This window comes from Dichomitus squalens (genome assembly GCF_000275845.1).
Source record: "Dichomitus squalens LYAD-421 SS1 unplaced genomic scaffold DICSQscaffold_1, whole genome shotgun sequence".
In the NCBI taxonomy this organism is placed as follows: Eukaryota; Fungi; Basidiomycota; class Agaricomycetes; order Polyporales; family Polyporaceae; genus Dichomitus; species Dichomitus squalens.
Window position 1 is genome coordinate 1,110,292 of NW_006766883.1, and position 24,785 is coordinate 1,135,076.

At 56.3% G+C, this 24,785-nt stretch overlaps 10 protein-coding genes across 10 annotated transcripts; 3 read left to right on the plus strand and 7 right to left on the minus strand.

The window, feature by feature from the left end:
• Positions 1-191: 191 nt before the first annotated feature.
• DICSQDRAFT_123329 (uncharacterized protein) lies at positions 192-2,516 on the minus strand (the record flags this gene model as incomplete). The annotated part of the gene is made up of 3 exons (XM_007360187.1): positions 192-227; positions 287-1,412; positions 1,468-2,516. 3 exons carry the CDS (start codon positions 2,514-2,516, stop codon positions 192-194), a joined length of 2,211 nt encoding a protein of 736 aa, XP_007360249.1.
• Positions 2,517-4,417: 1,901 nt separating this feature from the next.
• On the minus strand, positions 4,418-6,154 carry DICSQDRAFT_151183 (ras-domain-containing protein). The gene is made up of 9 exons (XM_007360188.1): positions 6,049-6,154; positions 5,967-5,993; positions 5,855-5,908; positions 5,716-5,798; positions 5,626-5,657; positions 5,500-5,562; positions 5,279-5,433; positions 4,914-5,221; positions 4,418-4,840 (listed from the first exon to the last, which is right to left on the minus strand). The coding sequence occupies exons 1-8, from the start codon at positions 6,098-6,100 to the stop codon at positions 4,959-4,961; spliced, it is 729 nt and encodes a 242-aa protein (XP_007360250.1). The 5' UTR covers positions 6,101-6,154; the 3' UTR covers positions 4,418-4,840; positions 4,914-4,958.
• Positions 6,155-6,337: 183 nt separating this feature from the next.
• DICSQDRAFT_95462 (uncharacterized protein) lies at positions 6,338-8,149 on the minus strand. The gene is made up of 4 exons (XM_007360189.1): positions 7,814-8,149; positions 7,635-7,763; positions 6,981-7,572; positions 6,338-6,927 (listed from the first exon to the last, which is right to left on the minus strand). Exons 1-4 carry the CDS (start codon positions 8,057-8,059, stop codon positions 6,482-6,484), a joined length of 1,413 nt encoding a protein of 470 aa, XP_007360251.1. The 5' UTR covers positions 8,060-8,149; the 3' UTR covers positions 6,338-6,481.
• A 341-nt stretch (positions 8,150-8,490) lies between these two features.
• DICSQDRAFT_164596 (lipase/ esterase) lies at positions 8,491-9,684 on the plus strand (the record flags this gene model as incomplete). Its single annotated transcript, XM_007360190.1, has 4 exons — positions 8,491-8,779; positions 8,886-8,945; positions 9,019-9,181; positions 9,270-9,684. 4 exons carry the CDS (start codon positions 8,491-8,493, stop codon positions 9,682-9,684), a joined length of 927 nt encoding a protein of 308 aa, XP_007360252.1.
• A 912-nt stretch (positions 9,685-10,596) lies between these two features.
• On the minus strand, positions 10,597-12,979 carry DICSQDRAFT_142335 (splicing factor CC1-like protein; the record flags this gene model as incomplete). Its single annotated transcript, XM_007360191.1, has 11 exons — positions 10,597-10,731; positions 10,783-10,888; positions 10,939-11,010; positions 11,061-11,145; positions 11,198-11,270; positions 11,321-11,390; positions 11,445-11,582; positions 11,634-11,681; positions 11,732-11,866; positions 11,918-12,856; positions 12,906-12,979. 11 exons carry the CDS (start codon positions 12,977-12,979, stop codon positions 10,597-10,599), a joined length of 1,875 nt encoding a protein of 624 aa, XP_007360253.1.
• Positions 12,980-13,145: 166 nt separating this feature from the next.
• On the minus strand, positions 13,146-14,699 carry DICSQDRAFT_95466 (IlvN-domain-containing protein). Its single transcript, XM_007360192.1, has 8 exons — positions 14,649-14,699; positions 14,529-14,588; positions 14,311-14,474; positions 14,080-14,245; positions 13,798-14,025; positions 13,684-13,743; positions 13,560-13,623; positions 13,146-13,503 (listed from the first exon to the last, which is right to left on the minus strand). The coding sequence occupies exons 1-8, from the start codon at positions 14,660-14,662 to the stop codon at positions 13,237-13,239; spliced, it is 1,023 nt and encodes a 340-aa protein (XP_007360254.1). The 5' UTR covers positions 14,663-14,699; the 3' UTR covers positions 13,146-13,236.
• A 215-nt stretch (positions 14,700-14,914) lies between these two features.
• DICSQDRAFT_131032 (NAD(P)-binding protein) lies at positions 14,915-16,988 on the plus strand. The gene is made up of 10 exons (XM_007360193.1): positions 14,915-15,305; positions 15,364-15,400; positions 15,451-15,567; positions 15,630-15,723; positions 15,781-16,174; positions 16,225-16,424; positions 16,482-16,515; positions 16,569-16,674; positions 16,731-16,810; positions 16,875-16,988. The coding sequence occupies exons 1-5, from the start codon at positions 15,069-15,071 to the stop codon at positions 16,127-16,129; spliced, it is 834 nt and encodes a 277-aa protein (XP_007360255.1). The 5' UTR covers positions 14,915-15,068; the 3' UTR covers positions 16,130-16,174; positions 16,225-16,424; positions 16,482-16,515; positions 16,569-16,674; positions 16,731-16,810; positions 16,875-16,988.
• A 295-nt stretch (positions 16,989-17,283) lies between these two features.
• DICSQDRAFT_95472 (peroxisome membrane protein) lies at positions 17,284-18,832 on the minus strand. The gene is made up of 6 exons (XM_007360194.1): positions 18,624-18,832; positions 18,300-18,567; positions 17,870-18,246; positions 17,625-17,814; positions 17,459-17,565; positions 17,284-17,390 (listed from the first exon to the last, which is right to left on the minus strand). Exons 1-6 carry the CDS (start codon positions 18,760-18,762, stop codon positions 17,377-17,379), a joined length of 1,095 nt encoding a protein of 364 aa, XP_007360256.1. The 5' UTR covers positions 18,763-18,832; the 3' UTR covers positions 17,284-17,376.
• Positions 18,833-19,694: 862 nt separating this feature from the next.
• On the plus strand, positions 19,695-21,364 carry DICSQDRAFT_47154 (uncharacterized protein; the record flags this gene model as incomplete). The annotated part of the gene is made up of 5 exons (XM_007359818.1): positions 19,695-19,835; positions 19,899-20,671; positions 20,714-20,967; positions 21,027-21,236; positions 21,288-21,364. 5 exons carry the CDS (start codon positions 19,695-19,697, stop codon positions 21,362-21,364), a joined length of 1,455 nt encoding a protein of 484 aa, XP_007359880.1.
• A 462-nt stretch (positions 21,365-21,826) lies between these two features.
• Positions 21,827-23,953, minus strand: DICSQDRAFT_95478 (glycoside hydrolase family 16 protein; the record flags this gene model as incomplete). Its single annotated transcript, XM_007360195.1, has 10 exons — positions 23,933-23,953; positions 23,708-23,883; positions 23,104-23,647; positions 22,816-23,052; positions 22,689-22,745; positions 22,505-22,634; positions 22,377-22,453; positions 22,207-22,317; positions 21,973-22,149; positions 21,827-21,913 (listed from the first exon to the last, which is right to left on the minus strand). The coding sequence occupies exons 2-10, from the start codon at positions 23,755-23,757 to the stop codon at positions 21,827-21,829; spliced, it is 1,470 nt and encodes a 489-aa protein (XP_007360257.1). The 5' UTR covers positions 23,758-23,883; positions 23,933-23,953.
• Between the last annotated feature and the right edge of the window lie 832 nt (positions 23,954-24,785).

The window sequence follows — 24,785 nt, forward strand, 5'->3', positions numbered from 1 at the left end:
GTGACCTATACGAATGGATGCATACATGGGGTAAACCTGCCGTAGCATCTAGGGATGAGATGATTGTGCAGAGGCTACGCGTAGGAATACATGGCAAGAGGAGCCGGCCTCGAGTGTGCGAAGCAGTCCCTCGCCCATCAACGTAAGTCATTAGGTAGGTGAGACCAGCCTAACACATGTCTAAAGGTCTCTCAATCGCGGTGTCGCCATTCGACGCTGGGGCGACGCTGTGAAGAAGCGTGTGAGCATCTTCGCTTGGTTGTGAGTATAAGGTGTGGGAATCTACCTGTGATCCACCAGTCCGCGTGTAGAACGTCTCTCGCTTCCCACTCCTGACCATCGGGAACGCGGTGACAATATCCACCTGTGTGGGTTGCTGGGCGTGGATGTCACTGAAAGGGTTCGCGGCAGCATTGACCCCAGCGGGCGTGTTCGGAGTAGGCGGCTCGTGACCTGAGCTCGAACCAGGCGGAGACAGGGACGCGAAAGATATCGGGGGCGTAAGCGGCTCGTATGGGTTGCCCAGGTCGGGGGTCTTGAGCTGCGTTTGGATGCTCGCGAGAGCGGGAGGTGGAGGAGAACGCGAAAGAGAGCGTGAGTTCGCTGTGCTGTTGCGCCGAAGCGGACTGCGAGGAGGAATCACAGGGGGCTTCGTCTGCTGAGCTTCCCGTTGCATAGGCGAAAGCGGCTTAGGCGCAATGGGCTCTGGCAAGTCGTGCAGGGGGACAGGTTTGCGCGTGGTGGGGGAGGAAATGCGGTTTGTGCTGGTGGTCGATAAGTGCGCGGTGCTGTTGTTGTTGCTGAGTGGGACGTTGACCATGCTACGGTTCTCTTCCCCAGGAAGCGCCGGAAGACTAGGCGGGTAGATGGAGGGCGAGGACTGAGCAGACGATGTCTCACGCCGTGCCGAGCGAGACGCATCCCTAGCATGATCAGAAGTAATCGCAAGGCCAATTGAACCCTGCTGACTGGACCGACGAGATCGCGAGCCGGAGGACGACTGAGTGCCGCTGCTGTACCTCCGCCCCCCTCCAGCGCCAATGCCTGCAAGACCGAGTCCGCTGAGTGGCTCACCACTGGTGTGCGTTTGTGAACTGGTCAATGATCCGTGGTCCACGTCACTACTAAACGGACTGCGCGCAGGGGTAGGAGTGGGGGTACCAGCGCCTCCAATGACGAGTGTCCGATCCGTGTAGCCTGAGGCGTAGCGCATCTGTGGCGCTGGGGAAAGCGAGCGCGGGTCCTCGAACGGGTTGTCAGGCATGGGCAGGGGGCGCGAAATTGACTCGATGAAACGAGGGTTGCGACGTCTGCGTCTACGGATGAAAAGACATATTCCTACGCCGAGCGCTGCAATGACAATTCCGACGACGAGGAAAACGCCTGCGACAGCCCCGCTGTTCGAAAAGAATCTGCACGAAAATGGTCACCTTCAGAATGTACAATGTAGGACTAGGATGGCCGTACCCATGCGATGACTCTGCTGCATTGACGCCCCAAATGCCAGTCGGGTTGGCGATGACATGAGTGATGCTGACGACCTGTCCGTTCGACGTCGTGACGCCGACGCTCGTGAACACAGGAGGTTCGGAAAGCGTCGTCTGATTGTGCGCATTGGTCACGGTGAGAAACACGGGGGTAGACAACGTGGTCTCCGGTTTGTCGGTGATCGTGCTGGTGGTCTCGGCGGGATTCTGGTTTGGTGCCTGTTGCTTCGGTGCCTGTGCAACGCCAGATGTGCCTTTAGAACTGTTTACATTCGATAGAGAAGTAGCAGAAGTAGCAGAAGGAGCAGAGGACGACTGTTCTACGGTCGCGGACGTAGGTGTCCCAGACGCCCCCATGACCGCAGTACCCTGGATAAGCGACGTCAGAACGGGTTGAGACGACGATGGTACTGTGAAACTAGAGGGTGCTGGAATCTCCAAGTTCCGCGTGGAATCGAAGGGGAGCGCCGCGGTAGACGAAGGAAGGGCAACAGGAGATATCACAGAGGATGCAGAAGACAATGGTATCGTCCGCGAAGGAGTAGCTGAATTAGAAGGGAGAGGGAGGGGTATGGGTATACCAGGGGAGGGCTGGGTATCGCCCTGGGAAGTAGACGAAGGAGAGGAAGTCGAACTAACCCCTTGCACCGAAGTGGTCAGCGCGTCAGTCTCGCTATTGGTTGTTTGGCTCGGAATGGCGATTTGGGTCCCTGAGCCGCTGCCACTGGTTCGGGTGGCATCGCCTCCTGCGGTGGTCGTCGCTGCCTTTTCCGTGGAAGTCTGCGACGGGGATGCCGTCGCGGAGTTGACTGCTGAGCTACTGGGCGTTGCGGCTGAAGAAGTTGCTGATGCAGGAGAAACTGGTGGAGCAGGATCCTGGCTTGTATGGGCTGCCTGCGATGAAGAGGTGTCAGGGGAGGCGGTGGCCGATGCTTTCGTGGTCGCGTCAGCTGTAGAGCCTTGCGAAGCAGACACCGTCGCAGAAGTGCCGGTGGGTGTAGCCCCTTTGCTGACGGATTGCCCAGCCATCACGAAGCTGCTAGCGCTACATGAGATATACATTAGCATAGATACGCCTCGGAAAGGCTGGTCGCGAAAGTACCTCAGCTTGACGGTGGATGATTCGGAATGGACAGGGGAATGAACGGTAGAGCCAGACGCCGACGTGACAGAAGGCCTCAAACTCTCTACGGACGAGAGACTTGGGTCAGGCGATGAGATCGACGTAGACGAACCGACAGGAGAGGTCAAGCGAACAGTCCCGCTCGACGCTGATGAAGAGACGGGGATGGAAGACGCGAACGACGAACTCCCCGACGCGGCCGAGCTGGGGGTAACTGGAGCAACAGGGACCGCCGGAGATATAGAGCTGAGTGTGGCAGCAGTTGTAGAAACGATAGACGAAGGCGCCGATGAGCTGACTGGGGCGGCAGTGGTAACTCTAGTAGACAAGGCCACCGATGAGCTGATTGAGGAGACACTCGTAATTGCAGTGGACGATGCCACCGACGAGTTGCTCGCGCCACCAATCGAAGGCAGTGACAGACTGACGCTGTCGGACGACGACAACGGCAAGCTAGCACCGGCGGAGGTCGACAGCAGCAGCGTCGACGAACGTACACCTGCCGTCCGAATCAGCAAAGCGCTTCAAACTTCGGAGAGATTGCTACCTAAAGGGCACGTCGGGCGCTAACCGACACTGTCCTCACGCGGAGGCTCGCAAGGCACCAGGTGGAAAGCACTGAAAGCCGAGCACAAACGAAAGACGAGCAAAGCGAGGGGGAGAATGGCAGGGCTACGCAGGTCCTCTAACGTAAATATCCCCGCTGACAAGTCGGGTGACTGTACCCAGGTCCACCATCGAAGTCCTCCTACCCATATAGTATGGAAGGGGAAGAGCGCGATGAACGCCAGGAACCTCGCGTCACGTAGACGTGTCGCTACAATCGCCGCGCCGGATAGCGGTTGTAAGAGGGGTCGAGGAGCACTCGAAGCGACAGATAGCGCCACGTCCGCATTCTACGCCCTCTGTAGCTGCGAGCGCCCCGTGTAAACTCCGGCATAACGTGAAACCGTTGATATGCACAGTCACCGACGACGAATGCCGTCGCGCAGTCCATGCCCGACGTCCGATGGCGGACGCTAGTGACTATGTAGGCCAACGACAAGGGAAGCGAAGGCACGCAATACATGATTGATGATACTCACCGACAGAGCTAGTCATACTACCGCGTCAGCCTTATTTTACAGTCCCACGGACGCTGCTTTGCCTTCCAGGTCCAGGGCGGGCGCTTTTGGTTTGACCGCAGACGGGGCCTTGGCCTGGGGACTGGCGTGGCAGAGGTGCAGCAGTTCAGTCGCGCACGGGAGGTCTTGGCCATCCACACCGTAGTGCTTATATTTCCGAGCGCAACCGCCCGGCGTCGGGAAGACTATGGCTTTGCATGCCATACGGTGGGATCGGGGAAATCTCGACTGTAGTGCGGGAGGCGCAATCCGAGGCGGCCTTCGGTCGGCTTCTCACCTATGCCCCTTCCGTCAGCAGACTCATTGCCACGACGCGCGCACGCCACCGAAAGAGGCCTATCGCGGTTGCACGCAGTGGATTGCCATGGGACTCTTCCCAGAAGAGCGAGAAGGATGCCCAAGAGGCCGGTGCGAATAACTCGAAGGACTGCCCAAAATGGGCGGAGACACGTCTGGTGGTGATAGTGTCCGCGTAGCTCTACGCCTATGCAAGGTCGCGTATGGTACACGGCAGAGAAGCGTGTTAGCGTTCAAGTGACTGCGTGCACGTGGGGTCGAGCACTTACGAAAAGAAGCTTGTTTGCGGTGATGAGCCGCTACATATGATGAACGCGGTGTATCAGGCGGGCTTGCACCTCGTGAGCTGCGATCAAAGGAGGTTTGCAGCATGTGGGGAGAAGAAACGCGAGGATGTAACGAATACGCGCCCGACCTAGTCACACGGTCTGCTCCACTGAGTAGTCCGCTGGAATCCAGTGGTCGAAACATGCCTAATCGTCCACGAATAGATCATATCTACTACCAATGGCGTGAGGTAAAAGTACAGATGATCCGATACATGAGCTGCCAGAAGATTAAACACGACTACTACAAGATATTCCTGACGTGAAGCGTAACTAGCGTGTAGCTGTACGGCGTGTCTACTTCCGTTCGGTCAAACAGACAAGCGTGGGGCGACACTCGCATGCGGAGTGAGAGTACCGATGAGAGAGGTATAGGCGATGGGAAGGGTATGCTGCGAACAAATACGACGGCCGGAAGAAGCGAGAGAATGATCGGCGCAGACCGCTGCGCAAATGTGTCCGATGAAGCGCAATCCGCTCCGACTATCATCAAACGTCAATATGAGTCAATTATCCTGAGAACATTCGGAATAAGGAACGAGCGGTGGAGACTTACGTGCGAGAGAACCAAGAGGAGAAGTGCCCGACTGCGCGATGATGCCTAACAACATCGTACGCCGGTCCCGGGGATCTTGAGCCTTACTGTAGTGCTCTTCCGCCGGGACCCGCTCAGGCTCCCAAAGCTCAGCCGACTTGAGCTGTTGACCCTCCGCAACGCACGGTCGCCGTAGCTGACACCGCTGCCTGCCTTCTCGGGATCGAGGGTGCCCGCCTCGATCGCGAGCAATATCGACCTCGCACAGAGCAGAAAGGGCGCCTCTACGTTATCGCCGCTCAGCGAAGACGCCTCCAAGAAGTGCACATCTGATGTAAGGTGAGCGATGGTCGCTACTACGGCGGATGATCCTATAGCGAGCTCACCGTGCTCTGCTGCCCATCGACTCGCTTCTGCCCACTCCACCTCTCGCTCTTCCTCTCTATCCGACTTATTCCCGACGAGGACCGTGACCAGGTGCGGGCTTCCCAATGCGCGGGCGTCTTCAAGCCACCGAGAAAGCTTCGAGAAAGAGGCGCGACTAGAAGGCAAGTGTCTCAGCGTGGGTGCATACTTACGGCGGCGCAGAATCGACATGCTAGCGAACCTGGTGATGTCGTACACAAGAATAGCCCCTGCGGCCCCTCGGTAGTAACTTCGCGTCACGGAACTGAGTGGCGAAAGAAGATATCGGTCTTGACGTCAAGATATCCTTGGATTATGGCACACTCACCGAAATCTCTCCTGTCCCGCCGTATCCCACAGCTACCAGGGTACAAGTGGATTAAACCAACACGACGCATCCAAACGCAGAGCAGCTCACCTGCAGCTTTATCCGCTTCTCCCCTAGCTTGACTGTCCGACTGGAAAACTCGACCCCGATCGTGTGCTGAGAGTGCTCCTTGACTGCCCTCTGGATGAGATAAAGAAGGCAAACGAGCTCCGAAGGAAGTGCTCCTCACATGAATTGTGCGTGAACTGGTGGAGCAAACACGTCTTGCCCGTTCCAGCTTCCCCTGCCGCGATAACAACATCGTCAGCTCGCGCCCGCTGCAGCGCACGCGCTATGCGCACCAATTATGATGAACTTCATGAGGAAATCTGCAGTACCGATTGTCAACCGAGGGAGTGTTGGGAGACAGTATACGCCACGCACCGTAGGTCTCAAGTAGTTCTGTAGCATCGGCGTCGTAGTCTGCGTACGCCATGGCAGCTTGGTCGTGGTCGGGGGCGAGGATGATGAGCTCAGTGCCGCAGAAGGGAGCCGGCCACTGCCGCAGAGGTCGACGACTGTGGCTCCGAGGCCTAACGCGCAACCGCACGTGGCAATCAGGCAATCTCGGGCGTCTGTGCGCTTCCATCGCGGAGTGAGTACATAAGAACATCGTCAGTTACTTAGTCCCCGTGTCGTCATCTCCTCGGACTCAGACGAAAGCATTTCAGAGAGCGTATACACAGCTAGCGCCAGGCTCGAGTTTCATACGCATTTTACAAGTACAGAGTAAGTATTGATACGTTCTGCCTCTCAGATCTCGCATACTAGCCCCCAAGATGGCACGCAGGCGCGTCTAGCGTACGCGCCGCGACAGTCACCAGCCCTTCCACGGCACCCACACGTCGACGACGGTGTTACCGTCGCCCACACCGGAATCCACGACGTAGTACCACGGGTAGCCAGCGAGGATCAAACACGCGTGCTGTCCGACAATCTGCACCATGTCGCCGAGCTTCAGGCTGCCGTCGCCCTGTATGGGCCCGAGAGCGAACTGCTCCGGCGGCATCTGTGCGAGGATCCCGTGCTCCTGCGAGCACCGACCCATCCTCCAGGGCTTGCCGATGATGTCGCCGTACCCGGGTCGCGGACCGGTGTCTTTGCTCATGGCAATCGCACCTGCGTCGCACATCGCCTCGTCTGACCCGTCCTCACCGCGACCAGGGTAATACGAGATGACGGTCGCGAGCACACGCGAGGCGATATCACGCGGGCTGATCAGGCCGGTGTTCAGTTGCTGGAGGTCGTTGAGGGGGTAGTTGCCTGACTTGTCCTTGAGTACGCCAGTAAGTAGTCGCGTATTTCAACCAGCTCACCTGCATGGAGTTCAAGCACACCGTTCAGAGTCGCCTCAAGTTTGGCTCGGAGCTCTTCCGTCGCAGCATGAGCCGTTGGTGTGGCGCCTACCGAGAGAACATAAGGTTCCCTAGGTTGCGAGAGGTGAGGTTTCGCGGCGATGAGCTTGAGCGCGACAGCTGCCGCGGTATTGACGGCGGTTACCTCCGACAAGAGATAGTTCGTCGCTTCTTCAAAGGATGTCGACGCGTACGAGTTTCCCGCATGGGTATAGAAGCCGTAAACGGAGATAGAGGGGGAAGCAAGGGCGGCCTCAAGCAGTGTCGTGAAGGCTGGGGTACCGGGCTTGAGTCCTGCTCGCCTGCTTGGCGATTTGTCGGGTGCACACTTTGAGAAAGACAATTCGGACACATACTGGTTGCCGCTATCAACTTTGATGAACACAGACCATTCCCTGTGATTTGTCTTGGTGGCCTCCCAGTCCTCGATGCCCTTGACTTGGTCAGGGTGATCGAGGAGGATGCGCATAGACGCGCCCACTGCGGACAGTTCGTCGGTTAGGGCAGATAGATCTGCGATCTTATTTGGCGCCATAGGCAGCCCGTAGAGGACCTGTATGGTGTGTGGGGATCGAGTGCCATCACGTGACGGGTATGTAGAGCGAGGAAACCTACATCTTTGACCGTTCCGTCGGCCATAAGTCCGGCGCGGAAGACCTCACAGACCTCCATGACGGTTGACACAACGATGGAGTGGGTTTCGTCTACAGTAGAGAGGAGCTGGAGCCTGGTTCCCTCCGGAGTCTACGTTGCGCGGTTAGCCATGGCGAGAGACATACGCTCGGAGGACAGACCTTGTGAGACTTGACGTGCGCGCGGAACCTGGCGCCAAGGTTCTGTGCGAGCTGGTGCATCTTGGCGCAGTTGCGCGCGAAGACGGCGCGGTCGATGACGAGTGCAGGCGTCCTGAGCACATCGAGGTTCTGGCCCTTGTACTCGTCGACGAGATCCTGCTTCTCGGGCTTGCCGCTGATATGGTACGGGGTCCGAGATTGCTTCGGGACGAGCGGGTTGGACTGGGGATGCTCCTCTGCGCCCATGGTGGGAGAGGGTGTCGTGGAAGGAGGGTGAGTCGGGCGTGTGCTGTGGGAGGTGGAGTCGAGAGATGTTATGTGGCTGGCGCAGAGGCCTGTGGCAGAAAGACAGCGGAGGAGGGATTCCCTCGGAGCGCACTCGCTTAGATCTATACACATCCGATATCGGATATATATTGAGCCTCATCTGGCGCCCGCCGTACCTTGACGCGGTCCGCCTGCCGCCAGAGACCGTCGCAGATAGTATACGAGGCTGCTGCCTGCAACAGCGCCGGTACCAATCGCCCTCTCGAGTCATACTCTTCCAAGCACATGCCCAGCGCAGATAACGGCCCGTCTCGCGGCTGTTCTTCTATAAAAGTTGGTATATAGGGTGTGCCTGGCCGTGTTCACAGCCTAGAGCTGCTAGATTGCTAACAGCCTGCTACATCGCCCAAATGGCCTCCGAACGCCCCGTCCTCCAGCCCATTCACCCCCAAACAGAGGCGAGGCTGCTCAAGGAGTACGCCGACTTCCACAGGCAGCACATCCAGCACACGCCATTCCTCCACGACCTCCCTTGGGACCCCGCCGTCCGCGCTGCACCTGCCGTCCAAGGCGGATCCGAGCCCCTCCCCGTGGGCAATGTCCAGGACTACGCCCTCAGCAAGTTCTCCGTGCGCGTCTTCACGCCAGAAGGCGACGCGCCGGAGGGAGGCTGGCCTGTCTTTATCTTCTTCCACGGAGGTGCGTTTCGCGCGTCTCCAGAGATAGCCAATCTTTATATGTTACTTACGCACTGTCCCTAAACTCTGAAACTACATCTTACGTACCGCTTCCCGTGCTTCTATAGGGGGATGGACACTGGGACGCATCGACACAGAGAACTCGTTCTCGAGCAACATGTGCAAGCGTGAGCAGCGATCGTCCCTCGCAGGCTCGCGCTATTAGCAGGTTAACGCGCTTCTCCCGCCCATCTCACCCAGGTGCGAACACCGTCGTCGTATCCGTCGACTATCGCCTAGGCCCTGAGAACCCCTACCCCGCCGCCGTCGAAGACACAGTCGAATCCCTCCAATGGGTGTACAACAAGGGCAAAGAGCTGCTGGGTGTCAACCCTTCGCGCATCGCAGTGGGCGGATCCTCCAGGTCAGCTGATCCTCCTGTCCACCCAAATAGCAAACGCGCCCCGTCCGTCCGATCACTGTCATCGCTGACGTACATTCGCACGCAACAGCGGCGGAAACCTCGCTGCCATTGCTACGCACAAGGCAGCTGAGCTCGGCATTCCCGTCGTCTTCCAGCTGCTCGTCGTCCCCGTCGTGGACAACACCGCGCAGGTGGACGACGACCGCTACCCGTCCTGGAAGGAGAACGAGCGGACCGTAGCACTTGTCCCAGGTAGGATGCTCTGGTTCCGGGACAATTACACGCCCAACCCGGAGGACCATACCAAGTGGGACAACTCGCCTATCTTCGCGCCCGAGGAGCTCTTTAAGAAGTCTCCTCCCGCCTGGATTGGCGTCGCCGAGCTCGATATCCTCCGTGACGAAGGTATCGCCTACGGCGAGAAGCTCACAAAGGCGGGTATCCCAGCGGAGGTCAAGGTGTACAAGGGTGCTCCCCACCCGATCATGGCTATGGACGGGTAAGCAATTGCGCGTTCACACCCCTTGGATCGTTTGCTGAGCAGTCCGTAATTAGCGCCCTTGAGATAGGTAGGGAGCTCGTTTCTGATGCCGCCAACGCTTTGCGCAAGGCACTCTATACCTCATAGGCGTCCCTGAGTGGCAGTGAGGTTTCAGTACAAATCGTTAATGAGTAGGATAGGAAGAAGCATATACGCAGAGAATGTTATCGAATGTAGTGTTGGGTCCACTGATGGAACGCGTGCAGTAATGATTACAAGGAGCGGGATAACATAGCATTGTAAGAAAGAGTTTCAGGGACAGCTCCCATATACCCCTGCAGGTCGGATGCCGCGAGAACCCTTGAATGGACTCAGGGACATAGCTGTCCCCGTTGGCGCGTCTGCTATAGAGCATAAGCACTGCACTAGGTGGTAACGCTGTTGCGGGCCGGTCGGACATTCTGCACAAGCACTCAGGCAAAACATTCGACGCATCAAGCATAAGCGGAGATATCACCTGAGACCTCCAAATGGTCTACGTCTTGGCAGGGCATCCCTTGTCGTGGCGATGCAAAGTCGATTGGACCTACTCAACTCAAAAGTCAGAAGTCTGATCATACCGTTACAACGGTCCCCGAGGCACGGCAGTCAAGCCATATCTATTGCAGAAGAGATAATTGAGAGACGGTAGCGACACGACGCTCCAGACGTCAGTAATAACCTGCCTATATGGTGACAATAGGACGACAGCAAAGTCGTCTGAACCCTAGCCTAGCAAGACGACGGTATTCGAATCTGCGTAACAAGATATAGCTTTGAGAAACGACACCACAAACGTTCGATGACATGAGAATACAACGGTTTTTGCTTCGATTATTCGCTGGCGCGACACCTGAACGGCTGCATTTCAGAAGCGAACCCAATCAGTGAGCGTTCACTGGTGAGCTTGCATGATGGCATCGGAGATAAAAGCAGCGGTGATCTGTCGCCCACCAAACCAACGACCGTTCAAACCTTCAATGGCGTTTTTAGCAGCATCAACGGTCTCGAACTTGACGTAAATCTCGCCCTGAACAAGATCAGCTTGGTACGGAATGAAAAAGGGTGCGTTTGAACGAACCTGTGACTCTTTCTCAACCTTGATGGCGAGCACACGCCCATACTTCGACTCGCACTCGCCCTTGACGTCTTCAGCGAGGTCCTTGTCCCAGTCACGTTCGGTTTCTCTGCACGGACATCAGTGCACAGGACTCAACACCACTACCATGGTACGTACTCCTCGGGGTTGAACATGTTCTTCATGAGGACGGACCTCGACTGCATGGTCTGAGGAATGTTGGGCCGAGCGCTAGAAACCATTTGAGACGATGTGGTAGACCGGTGGCGAAAAGTACTTACATAGGCTCCATTTTGGCAGGGGTGGGATCGATTCTGGCAAGTTTCTGCATCAGCGCTTGACGTGAAGCTGCGTTCAGGTTACCACCTAGTAAGGTGTTCAATAAAAGCCTTTCTTGCACCAGTCTAATAAGACGCACCGCCAGCTTCGTCGAGGGAATCTTGCTGAGTGTATCTCGCAGAGCCCTTTTCGTGGACAGTATTGACGCGGAGCTGTCGCACAATTAGCATCTGAGAATATCATATGCCTAGGTCGCGCCTACAGTTCGTCCAGCCAATTCAAAGCCATCCATCTGCTCGAGAGCCATCTTCGCGTCTTCCGCGCGCTTGTACCTGGGGCATGACATCAGCCGGGAATGAAGGGAAGTTGCGATATATGACACTCACTGTACGAATGCATAACCTTTGCTGCGCCCAGTCACCGGATCACGATGAAGATCGACAAACTCAAGTTCACCAAATGGCTCAAACACTTGTTTGATGTCGGATTCTGAAAGGTTGAAATGGAGCGAGCCGACGTAGAGTCTAAGTCATACATGAGTAATGACCAGTATGAAGATATAGCGTATGACTTACTGCATGCCGCCATGGGGAGCGCTGACACCCGGCGGAAGGTTGAGATTGCTGCGAGATGTCAGCATATATCCAGGTGATAGTAGCTAAGTAACATTCACCCGTCGCCAGGATGAAGCCTGTTCCTCTCGGCTTCTGTGTGCTGAATCTGGATAGGTAGACCCATCACTACAGTTCCACTCAGCGCGATAGCCTTGTCAACGAGTTCAACGGAGCGGAATTCCACATAACCAATGCTAGTGAGGTGCACGTTAGTCGTGATCCCAGGAACTCAGATACGAACTGACCCCTTGGAGCGACGAGAGATCCTGTCTGTGACAATCCTGGAATCCATGACAGTGTTTTCGCCCAGCTTGTCCTCGAAAAAATAACCCAGGTCACGGGCTGTGAGACGGGCTGCGAGCTGAGACACAAAGACGGATCGAGCCTCAGAGTCGTCTGGGCTGGGCTCGTCATTCATGGGGTCGTCTTGAGGTGGCTCGTACGAAGGAGATGGGCGTCTGTTATGGGAGTTCACGTTTGTGTTGAATGTCTGGCAGAAAGCGGGGGACACGTACTTGCGCGGAGGGCTCACAGGACGGCTGCGCTCCCTCTCTGGACGAGGCGGAAGAGGCTCGTCGAAGTCATCTCTAGGGTCCCGAGAACGCCTAGGCAACCTGTCACCGTACCTGCGATCCGGCTCACGGGAACGAGTTCCACGACGCGGACTGTCTGCCAAAGGCGGAGGAGGCGGGGGTAGTCCAGCGGACGGTGGAGGAGCGGGAAGAGAGGACTCCTCGCCACCTTCATCGGACCGCTTTCTCTTGGCCCTCTCATCAGCAATGTAGCTGTCACGGCCCTCCTCCAAGTCGTCGCCACGCTTTCTGCGGCGATCCCTGTGGTCCCGGTCGTCCTTGTCACGCTCACGGTCGCGATCCCTGTCCCTGTCCCTCTCACGGTCTCGATGGCTATGTCGACTCTCCGCCCTATCTCTTTCACTACGACGGCGCTCACCGTCACGGTCCCTTCGTCGCTCCCTGTCCTTGTCGCGCTCACGGTCGCGTTCGTGGTCCTTATCGCGGTGGGACTTCTCGCGAGACCTATCTCTTCTGTCTCTGCTGCGGCTCCTCCTGCGGCGATCGTCGTAGTCGTCGCGGTCACGATGACGCCTTTCCCTGTCTCTGTCTCGCGAGCGGGAGCGATGAGAACGCCGGGTTCGGTGTGTTTCGGTGGAGTGGTCTCGAGATCTGTGGAAAAAGTCCAGTATGGAACAGCAAAAACAATGAAACCACGTACGCCTTGGATCGCCTGTCCAGAGACCTAGGCCTATCAACATCCATTCTCTCCACCTTACCGTTCGGGGAGGACATGGTAGAGGAAGCAAGAGCTTTCGTGCTGGATGGCAGGAGCAACGAGCTCATGCGCAAATGACGACTCGGCCAGTGGTTCGCGACAGTCCGGACAGACTCCTCCCCAGTCGCTGCCTGACTTATCCCCAAAATAGATATGTTCCCACGCATTAGTTTCCTGGATGTCCTCATTTAGGCGTCTATGGTACAGAGTACAAGGTATCCAACATGTTGGTATGCGATGTTCTAATTGATATCTCCGACAAGTATGCGACCCTCTAAAGAAGGCCGGCCAACCGCGCGCGAACCCTCTTCTCTGCTTGACCCAGCTCGGACGCCTCAGATTTCTTGTACAAGATGTTAAGTGGGTTTTCGTCGCCCTCCTTCTCCAGGTCGTCCTCGATTTTACTGAACTCCTTCTGGAACTTGCCGTTCAGGACCTGGTTGTAAAGGATGTTCTTGAAGTGTTCCCGGGCGGCAGTACCATCAAGAGCGAGTGCACCGTTCAACTGGCCGTATTGCGAAACCGTGGAGTGATGCTTGAGCTGCACAGCATACCTGAGCATGTCGAATACGGGTGGAAGGTGGATTACTATCAAACCTGTTGGATGAAGCCGTCCTCGGCAGCGCGCTCAAAGATTTCCGCTGGCTCCTTGGACATCCACCTTTGCGTCGAGAGGAATATCAGTAAGCAAGCTTGATGAGCGTCGAATTTCCCTGCTTACATCTCGTAGCAAAGAGCTTCGTCCGAGCAGCCAGCCTCCTTTAGGACGCTGAATGCTTCCCTGCGTTGAATCCCTTGAGCGTTTGTGCGAGTGACCATGAATGTGACTGCCCACCTGAAGAGCATAATAATGTTCGGCCACAGTGCCTGCTCTGCGAACAGGTCCATGGCAGTCTCCTCGCGAGCTGACGAGGCGATGGCGCCAGCCTTCGTCGCACCAATCACGCGAGACAGCGCGAGGGCAATCTCGAGTGCTTTTCCGGTTCCGTCCTGTTCTGTGGAGACGAAGCAGGGGAATCCCTTGCCCTTGACGAACAGACTTCGGACCGAGGAGCCAATCATTCTACAAGTATTCATGAGCATAGTACTAGCCAGCCCATTCATATTGTGGTCATACCGAGGGGCGACCATGACGACATCCTGCGAGGGCTTGAAGTTCAGCAGCTTGAAGAAGACGTTGTAGCCACTGGCGACGACGATTGCAGCGTCGTCCTTCAAATTTGGTGCAATTTCCGTGTTGAACACACGAGGTTGCACCTGGTCAGGGATGAGCAGGAAAACAACTGGGCGGAGTATGCGAATGCAAATCAGAACCGCAGCGTCTAGTACGGAGATAGTAGTGACCAACCGTCAGCCTGCTTAGCCGCGTTAGCGAAGTTGTGCTCGACGTTGAAGCCCTTGGACTTAGCGTCCTCCGCATAGGAGTCAGGACGATTCGCGACAATGATCTTGTCGTTCGGGATGCCAGAATCACGAAGGTTTTGTGCTTGAGCGGCACCTTGGTTCCCGAAGCTGCATGGCTATCAGCCTTAGATGTTGGCTTGAGATAGAAAGTAGACAACATACCCCAAAAAGACGATGGTCTTGCCACCGAGGACGTCGAGGTTCGCGTCCGAATCGTAGTAGCTAGCGTTGAGACGTCAGTCTCACAGACCAAGGTGCACAAACGACGAGCGAAACATCTACATCTTGGCGGACATATTGTCAAAGGCTTCGAACGAGACAGCGGCAGATCTGATATCCTCTGTGGGATAACTTCATTCGTGCGCTCTTCGTTCACTTATATAGCCCGCAGATTAACGTTACCTTGGCTCGAGGTCCGGCCCCCGACGATCATGCAATCCGCTTTCCCGTGCATTTCCACTGCTCACCCATCCTGTGACTACTTTCCCAGTGGCAGATGCGTACCAGTCCGTCCGCCGGGGCATCTCCCATCGTCCTTGTGACATGGATAGCCGGTACCGGCGGTCCGCAGGCTGCGGCTACCCCAGATCGCTTCGTCGCTGGACTACCATCGCGCCGATCAAGCGATGACGAAGGTCCACCGGTACAAAAGGATGGCTCATGGGTACCAATGCAATCGATTTCTGCTCCGCTAAGGCGATCATGGCACTACTTGCGAACAAGGTCGTCGTCATTACCGGCGCTTCTCGGGGTATTGGTCGCGCCTGTGCGATCGAAACTGCGAAGCACGGGGCCACGGGGCTTGTACTTCACTACTTCGGAGACGAGGCAACGACGAGGGAGGTCGAGACGCTGAAGCAAGAAATCGAAGGCGCCTACACCCATGCAAAGGTCGTCGTTGTTCCAGGAGATATCGCTCTGCGCGAGACATCGTTAAAGGTACAGGCGCCCCGCCATCTACCGCAGACTGAACGGCAACTGACATGTGATTTGGCAGGTTGTCGAGGAGGGCGTGAAGGCCTTCGATCGCATAGGTACGAGATTGGTCAGTTCTCCTGCTAGGCAAGTGTCAAATCAGCTGTAGATGTTCTCGTCAGCAATGCGGGCATCTGCCCCTTCTCGGAGTTCCTGACCATGTCGCCCGAGACTTGGGAGCGGACACGTCAAGTCAACCTAGATGGGGCATTCTACATCACACAAGGTAAGCCAAGCGGGAGAACTCGAGTTACAGAAGAAATGCCAACCACACACCTATTGCAATAGCCGTGGCGAACCAGATGAAGAACCAGACACCACAAGGAGGTTCCATCATCGGCATCTCCTCCATCTCCGCGCTCGTCGGCGGAGAGTACCAGGTGTAAGCTGCGTCGGCGTGCCACTATACACAAAACCTCGTTAACGTGAGACTCCGTAGCCACTACACGCCGACGAAAGCAGGCATCCTATCGCTCATGCAGAGCTGCGCGGTGGCCTTGGGCAAGTATAACATCCGGGCCAATGCCGTCCTACCAGGGACAATCGAAACGGACATCAACAAGGAGGACCTGTCGGATGTCGCCAAACGAGAAGCCATGATCAAGAGAACTGTGCTAGGCCGGCTCGGAGGTACGTTTTCTAGCGATGTCCGTTGTCTGCCAGCTGACCGCGGAATAGCTCCGGACGATATCGCGGGACCGGTCGTTTTCTTGGCCAGTGATCTTGCCAAGTATGTGACCGGCGCTCAGATATTGACGGACGGAGGGTTGTTCGTCAACTTGCAATGAGATGAGATTGAAGCACGTGTAAGCAGTCATTAGTGAAATGTGTATCTTGTAGGATCGTCAGCGTCCAGCTGCACACAGGGGACAATCTCAGTCACCTAATGCTTGAGCTCGGCGGGAAGGGGTCTACCATGAACCACTGCAGGTTCAGCGTCGATGATAATTGTTATCCACCGCGTCCACTCCGGTCCTGGGTTCCTCCAAGCATGGATCGTGCCGCGCTGCACTACAGTATCACCTGGCTTCTCCAAAAGAGTCTCTGAGCCGTCCTCCATGATGAGGATTAATTTCCCGCTCACTGTTCAGGCAAGAGGTCAGTCATTATGCCTGTTAGCAAGTCGTATACAGGACTGACGCAAGATGTTATGGTCAAGAGAAGACGTCCTGTGCTAACGTACGGCTCAGACCCTGGAACATCCTACAACAATTGATGCAGACCCACCATGGGGGCCGAGGCACCAGGAGCCAAGTCCGTGTACTGAAGGTTCGTGCCGCTCTTCATGATCATCCCGAAGTCACCGTCAGGTGCACGAGTCGCACCATCCGTCCTGCACAATTATCCAGCATCAATCGCGGCGGTGACGGGTCAGTAATGCAATACTACTCGTCGTTATTGTCCTTCACGGGCAACGCGCCGGTTTTCCACATAGAACCAACTCGGACTCCAGGCATCTTGGGGCCTACCTACGAATACGTGAAGGCCACTCAGCACTGCACTGCCTGTCTCTTTCATGGAACAGCCACGTACCTCGAGCGAGTCTACGATGCCGTCGACCTTCGCGACCGCTACCCCGTCCGCGGAGTGCCCGGTAACTATGCGCCGTACTCCGGGGAGAGGTGCCGCAGACATATCGCTCAATATCCGAAAACTCTAACTAGTGCAATGAGCGCGGCAGAAGGGCAACCTTGACGGTATGACGAACCTGTGCTTCACGACCCCGGGCTATATAACTTTACCCGATTGCATCGATGTGGTCAGATGTCCGTATGCCCAGACTAGCGGGCCGATCATGACTGCTATCGTGGGAGGTTCCTATCAGGTGTAAGAGACCCGTGTAAGATCAACGCAAGTCGATGCTGTTCAGAAGTCTGTGCATCGTGACACGTCTGTCTTCCGCTCATCTTTGTACACAGTCGAGTGTTGCAACGGCATTTCGCGGCAAACACGTTCAGCTTCTTCCAGTGGTAGCATAATACATGTATATATGCACAGCAAACAGGGATGATATCCAGTCCACGATACCCTAGCATTACGGAGCAGTGTCTATGCGCGGAGAGAGGTCAGTAAGATGAGGTTCGGTCATAGCCCAGGGGCGAATGAGCCGTACGCACAATAATAATACTCGTCGATAAGCGGAATCCAATCCTTCACGAAAGCACTGAATATGCCTATGAACGGCGTGTGGGCGGTTTTGTCTGCAATACCCTCCAGCTTGGGCCTACAGCGGAAGATGTGCATTCAGCGAGAGCACCGTGAAGGCAAGAAGGCGATACACACCGAGTCCAGGTCTCCCAGATGGAGCCTCTCAACAAGTACCAGACGACATCGCGGTCCCTCCGCGCATATTCGGAGCGCTCCAGAGCCGAGGACGGGGAGGGGACCCGACGGAGATTGAGCGCTAGAAGCTCGAGGGCGAGCGCGGTCATGAGGGGCCTGTTGTCCTTCCTTCCGGAAGACAGCATCGCAGCTGTGCAGCATATTAGAGAACGTGCGAAAGGAAAGGTCTGGAACAGCGAACGCACCGTACACGAGCGGGCGCAGTATGTAGGTGATCTCTGACAGCCAGTCTTTCGGACTCGAAAGTGGTCTGACGAGGGAAGTCGGCGCCTTGACCGAAGCGGTAGTCAAGGCCTTGGGAAGGAGGAAGTCTTCCACCGGAGTGGGCGAGTGCGTGGGCGGAGGAAGTGTCAAGAGGGGATGCGGTGGGAGAGCGACGTGGTTGTTCTTGAGGTGGTCGGGAGTAGATGGGACGGAGGACGGTGGCGAAGAGGCAGCGAGAGTCGGAGAGGACGTGTCCGAGCCCGCAGGAATGTGTTCGGGGTCAAATTCTCTCTCCGGGATAGGAGGAGTAATCAAGGGCCGTCGTGTGATGCGCAACAGGGCGAGTCGGAGGACAGCTCTGGGCAGGTAGTTGGATTGGATTCAGCAGCAGATGCATGTCAAGGTACGCACTTCAGGGCCTCAAGCACAACGATGCTCCTCCAGCGCGTCTTATGCGACACCTTCCTACGCAGCCCCATCTCGAGAAGCAATTCGGTGAATTTGATCAGCTCCAAGGCACGTCCGGCCCACTTGTACCGCGCGTCCTTCTCGCACCATGCTCTTGTGTAGCGCATGTGGGGTGAAGACGGTAGAAGTGGTTTGTACTTCGGATCCGAGTGCGCGACCTTTGCGAGAAGGGTGTCATGGTACATGCTCATGATATTCAGGATAGCCGAGACTGCGTGGCTAGAGTCAAACAAGACATGCGTGGTCATTCAAGGTGGACAGACTGACGAGCTTCGGAAGCGAGTTCCGCATCCTTGAACCTGCCGGGCAAAATCCACGTAATGGACCTCAGTGTGGACTCGAGGCTGGAGATAGTCGAGACATGGGCGACAAGAAAGGATTCATATTGAGCCAAAACCGACGACATCGAAAGTAAAGACAGAAGAAAAGGAAACCGAGAGCGGGGAACGAGGAGGGCGAGTTGGTGCCGACCCGCACTGGAGGTAGCGGGAATAAGACAAGTTGTCCAGCCAGCGCGGGGCACCATCCATGCTCTGTGGGAATCCCGGCCACCAACCGTAACCGGTTGGATTGCCGTATATGGCAATTTCGGAGCATGTGCTAAAGCGTGCTCAGCCGCATCCAGTACACTTCGCGGGACTCGATATGCATGCACCAGGTTGCTATTCCTATTCTATTCAGATGTTGACACCAACTTGCAGTCCCATCGGTGGCTGAACACTGTGCCCTGCAACGCAATGTGGGCGCGTCGTGCACAAACATGCCTTGTTTGGCCCACTCAATGCTGCCGCACCACTTACCGCGACCACCACGACTGCAGTCATCTAAACCGCATACGTCTATAATGTAAATCCTCGACAGCTCAGGACCGCTTTCCGACAGATGGGAAGCTCGCGGTCGCATTTATCGGGACGAGAGAGGGCGAGACACATCGATGGCGTGAATCGAGAAGCAGGAGCCGCCGAGGACGTACAGAGAATGGTAAGCTGAAAGGGGGCACACCCTCTTCTCCCCCGAACCCGGCGACTTCCCCAAGGAACATCTTCCTGGGATGGCTGACCTGGCATAGGGAACGAGGTCTTATACGCCCCGCATGGCGAGCCACGACGCGGCCCAGGATGAGGGGCAGCCACGGGGCTTGCAATTGCAGAGACGAGTAAGCGCGTTGATACCAGATCACTGCACGAGCCCCGTCGTCGCGCCTATATTTTCGCACCCGCTCCGGCACCAATTCCTCCTGCCAATTGTCTCCTCCTGCCCTCCGCTACTGCGTCTCCCTCGTCTGTACTCTTTCGCGACCATTGACCGTCTGCGGTTGGGACTGCGCCCTTTGCACCCATGGCCTATCTCCCGCCAGCCGACCCCAGGCTCAACTATTATCAGCAGAGTCCGGTCCGCGGTCAGCTGGAGAACCCAGATGGAACAACGAGGTCAGGCTGGCGTTATATCCAATGCACGGACACCCCGAATGAACTACGGGTATGCCTCGTTCTATATCATGTTCTTCTATCCTCGTGTTCATTATCGACGACCTCGTACCAGGTTCTCCTTCCTCCTTACACCGCGCAAATCTACGGCCACATACTGAATGCGGAGAACGCCGAATTGGCCAAGGGCAAGGCCGCCAACTGGGAGCGCATCCTGCAGATCCGCCACCTCAAGGACCGCATGATCCGCAAATGCACCCGTCTCAGCCGTACGAGCCAGCCCAAGGACAAGCCCGCGCCGCGCGTCCTGTTCCAGACCGTCCACGCCCCGCCCGACTTCAGGCTGAAGGAGATGGAGCGCTGGTACAAGCTGCAGGGCGGCGAGCTCGGCAAGTCCTCCAGAGGACCCGCCGCGGCGCCGTACTGCAAGGAGTGCCAGGAGTGCATGGCGCACCAGGCGCGGACCCAGGCGTACGCGCAACAAGCCGCGGTGCGCCGCAGCCCATCTTCCAGCAGACTGCCGCCTCCCAGAGGCTCCACCCCCGAGCGCATGCGTATGGCGAGACGGCAGGCCGCGCAGCAGCAGGGCCAGCCGGGCGCATACACCCACCCGGCCGCCCCGCCTGTCAGACAGGACCAGCAGCGTGCGCGCGGCCCCGCGCCAGCGCGAGGACACGTACGTTATCCGTCCGCCCCTGCCGTCCCCGGCTATCACCCAGACCCCCCAAGACCGTCGCAAGGGCGCAAGCCGTCCGAGTACTTGCGCGCGGACCACGCCGCGCGGGTGCAGGCACGCTCCCCAGACCCTCTACCCATCCCTTACCGAACGCGCCCGCCCATCACATCGCCCGAGCCCGAACCGGACCCGTCGGAGGCCACTGAAGTCGGGTCGCCCACGGGGCAGGTGCTCGAGCTCCCCGTCTCCAGCAGTCCGGTTCCCTCGCCTAGAGAGTCCATCACGCCGCCGAAAGTGTCGACTCCACCCAATGGGCTTCCTACGATCCATGAGGAGGAGGCGGAGCACCGTCCCATTGTGCGCCGACGGAGCAGTCTGAAGAAGCGGGACAGCATGAGCAAGCTGAGCGTCGCGAGCCAGTCGAAGTCGGTCGCATGGGCTATGGACAAGGATTGGGTCGATCAGATGTCGCAGTACGTGAAGACGTCGAACGAGGCCGAGGTGCTGAGTAAGTGGATGTGGTATGGGTCGCGGTGTGGAGGTGCTAAAGGAAGGGTCCCTTCGCAGATGCCGAGCTCGAGAAGCTGCGCTTGGAGTACCACGACGAGATCGAGGCCATGCGCGCACTGTGCTTGAAGGTTGAGGAGTCGCAGGAGCGCGTCAGGGTAGAGACGGAGCACTTGCGCGAGAACGAGAAGGCCGTGAAGACACAGGAGAATAAGATATTGGCGAGCAGCGAGCAGATCGAGCTGAAGCAGGCCGAGTTCCAGGCGAAGGGTGAGTGCTTCATTCACCATGCTGTCCACGGCGTATTCACGCCTTTTGCAGTTCTCGCAGTCCTTGAGGAGAGCAAGCGTGTCGTGCAGCTGTGCGACAAGAAGCGCGACGTGCATGAAACATCATGACGTCCTGCTGGACGACCTTTCCACGACCATTATATGGCCCATTCAAATCCGTATGGTTGCAGGACTCCTTTTTTCGTTTCTTGCGCCATGGGTATCTATGCGCTACTGCAGCATGCGCCTAAACTATGTAAGACTGCAGTCCCCGATTCGACTGTTCTGGATGTAATGCATTGTAGAGTAATCACCATCCCCCCTTGCAGAGAATACCTTCCAATAGAGGGAATATACATCGTATTACCTTCGTAGCCATCTGAATTTCTCGATATACACGCTATAACTGTGCCGGTGGATGGCGTGGGGGCAACACCTCAGCTCTTGGTATGCGCATTCAGCACTGACTTCATTGACACGACCTGCAACGTAGGCTGGGTATATGCGCCTAGTATGCGATTGAAGTCCGAGCTGATGAAGGCAGAAGCAGCAAGGGCTGATCCAGTCTAAGGCACGCAAACCGATCCTTTCTCAGCACTCCCCTAGGAACTTGTTCTTGGGGAACTGCCGCTTGTAGTCATCAACCCAAGTCGTCAGGTTCGGGTTATTGTAGGCCTCCTTGTACCTGCACAACGGAGACGTGAGTCATGTAATTACGCTGAGCGATGGCGACAGACCACGCACTCCTCGATATATGCCGCTGTCGGGAAATCAGGAGGGTTGCACCCAATATTAATCGCGCTGGGATCCTGATACACACGGACGTAATCGACCCGCATCCTAGTGGGGAACTGGATATGGGCGAAATCCACATCCCCGAACTTCTTAGAAATGCCCAAGTTCATGATGAGATACTGAAATTAATCCGAAGGTGTCAGTAGGTCCGATATTATACATAGGGAGATCCTCACCATCGGCTCTTGGGGGACAGGCCTGTCGCTTATCTCTGCGACCGCGTCAGGTCCCATACCAGGCTGGCGCAAAGCCCAGGCTAATTGTCCATCGGTGATCCACGCGATGTACTGTGTCTGATTCAGCAAAGACGGCCCCCTATTTGATAGTAGCAGTAGCTTCTACTCACTGCGTCGCCGAAGCCGGGCTTGTATTGGAATGCATAGACAGAGTACTGTCTCCCATTCAACTCATATCCCTCTTGGTCTAGACAGTGTTCGGCCCACTCGACGTCAGCTCCAGACTTTCAGAACGTACTAGTGGCGGTTATGACGGACGTGGCCTGCTGGTATATCCCTCCCTTGTAGGAGTTCAAAACGCTCTTCGATGCATTGGCGATGATCAGGTTATCCGATGAATTGTTCCAGACATAATTGATATTGAATGGCTATTACCATGGCAGCGTCAGTGCATAATATGGCATACCAGAAACCGTTCCTACCGCCCATTGTCCCGACTGAGATACGCCTGCCGCAGCACCTTCTGGTGTCCCTCCGATCTACAGGACAGTCGAAGCCGCATCACCGATGAGGGAGGCATCTGGCATAACAGCGGTGATCAAAACATACCTGAGCCTCAAACATGTCAATCTCAGGGGCCGACCGACCAACACATTCGCCATTGGAGTGGACAGGCCCCGGGTGAGATTCACCAGGACAAGTGCATCGCGACAGCCGCTGACCGGGCAGATAAGAGAGGGCGCCGTCATAGTCCCTGTCATTATCCACAGTAGCTGCGACTGGTTGGCCGTTGAAAGTCTGGTTGGCTACAGTCCCGATGTCACATGCGTCGTAAGTGTAAGGCCACTATGGAAACAGGATTCAGCGGTGATTCTCAACCATGTGTCGGACACGCACCATGCCGTCGAGGGAGGCACCGTAGCCAGCTCGACCAAGATTACCCATCGCCCATATGGCAGGCCACAGACCTTTGACATTATTAGAACCTGGTAGCACGACCGATACTTCTACGAGGCCGCCGGTAAAGCAGAACTTGTTCCATGTAGCCATCATACCACCAGTGTAGTTCAGCCCATGGTTCTGTTCCTCAGTGAGCGTGATGTCCAGTGAGCCGTTACGCGTTGTTATTGCCTTTGGATCATACCACTCCAGGTTATCCGTGGCCCAGTAATGCAGGTCAACAGCTTCCCAGTAGGGATCATCTCCAGGGTAGAAAGTTCGGCCTTCTTGGTCGAACTCGTCGCTGAAGACTAGCTGCCAAGTTTGTCCCGTCACATGGTCCACCCTCGTCCGAGCCTCCTGGGGCGTGTCGCGGTCTATCAGGCCACGAATGCCTGGGATATCAGGAACTTGACCGGAAGCATTGATACCGCCGAGACCGAAGCCTCCCAGAGTTGACTGGGGGGATTTGGCGAAGTAGGTAATCAAGGGATAACCGACGCTAGTTATGAGGATGCTTATTAGGATAGAAGAGCAAGAGAATAGAACAGAGGTTGCGTACCAAAGCGCGATAATGCCAGCCCCAAGGATAATAATGCAGCTGAGGTTCATGAGTCCACGTACAGTGAATATATATCCGCCCCCATCAAGCCTGCGATCTCTGCGAGGGTCCGGGGTGTGCAGGCTATCGTCTGACTCCAGGCCGTTGAAGGCAGCCGGATCCAGGGGTAGGACATACTGTTCGTATACATCAGTGTCGAACTTGACATAGGTTCCTCTGACGTACCTTATCGGAGACTGACGGACGCGATGTTTCAGTCATGACGACCTATAACAACGACGTCGTTCATAATCTAGGCTAGATTTATACGGTATCACTCACAAGGGATAAATTACTACTAGCCGCGCGAAGAGGCAGAGTGGAGGAAGGAACATGGGAGTACACGGCTGAAGGAGAGCGATTGCCTCGTCCGTTCACGTCGGGCGAAACGAGTTTGGCCATGGACTCCATAGTGTCGCTGGACTGGCGAAATCGGTTGCGGATTGTGGGAGAAGGAGGCGACATGCAAGCAAAGAAGCAGCTTGTAGGGACAGTAGGTGTTAGCAAGAGTTGGTCAAGTACCGGCGAATATTTGAGCGGGAAACAATATGCGGCCAACACTGACATACTAACGTGAGCCGTGCAGCGCATCAAGGCAGAGCTCAAGCGAACAGTATGCCGTATAGTGGGATACTACCTGCGCACTGAATTCCCGACCGTCAGCCAATAGTCATCAGAAGAAGCATGTGGAGGCCTTTCCTCCGGAATTTGTGGCAAGCCAACGCCGTCAAATTCCCCCGTGTGATTATGCCCCGAATTCGAGTTGACAACTTGACCAGTGAGGCAACTCACAAAGAGACCATGTGCCTGCCGCCTAATGGCATCAGTGGGGACGTCGTGCGTACAAGTTGTCCAGAATATGCAGTTGCCCGCTGCTTCGTTGGAAGGTCTGAGACGAGCGATTCGCCGAGGCCTGATTTGCTCACCAATGCAGGGTGCTTCGGCCTCGTGTGATGATACATCACATCCGAAGCCGCTATGAGACGAAGGACTTATGGAATTGCATTGTAAGGGCGCTTGACTGAGACTTCGCGGGTCA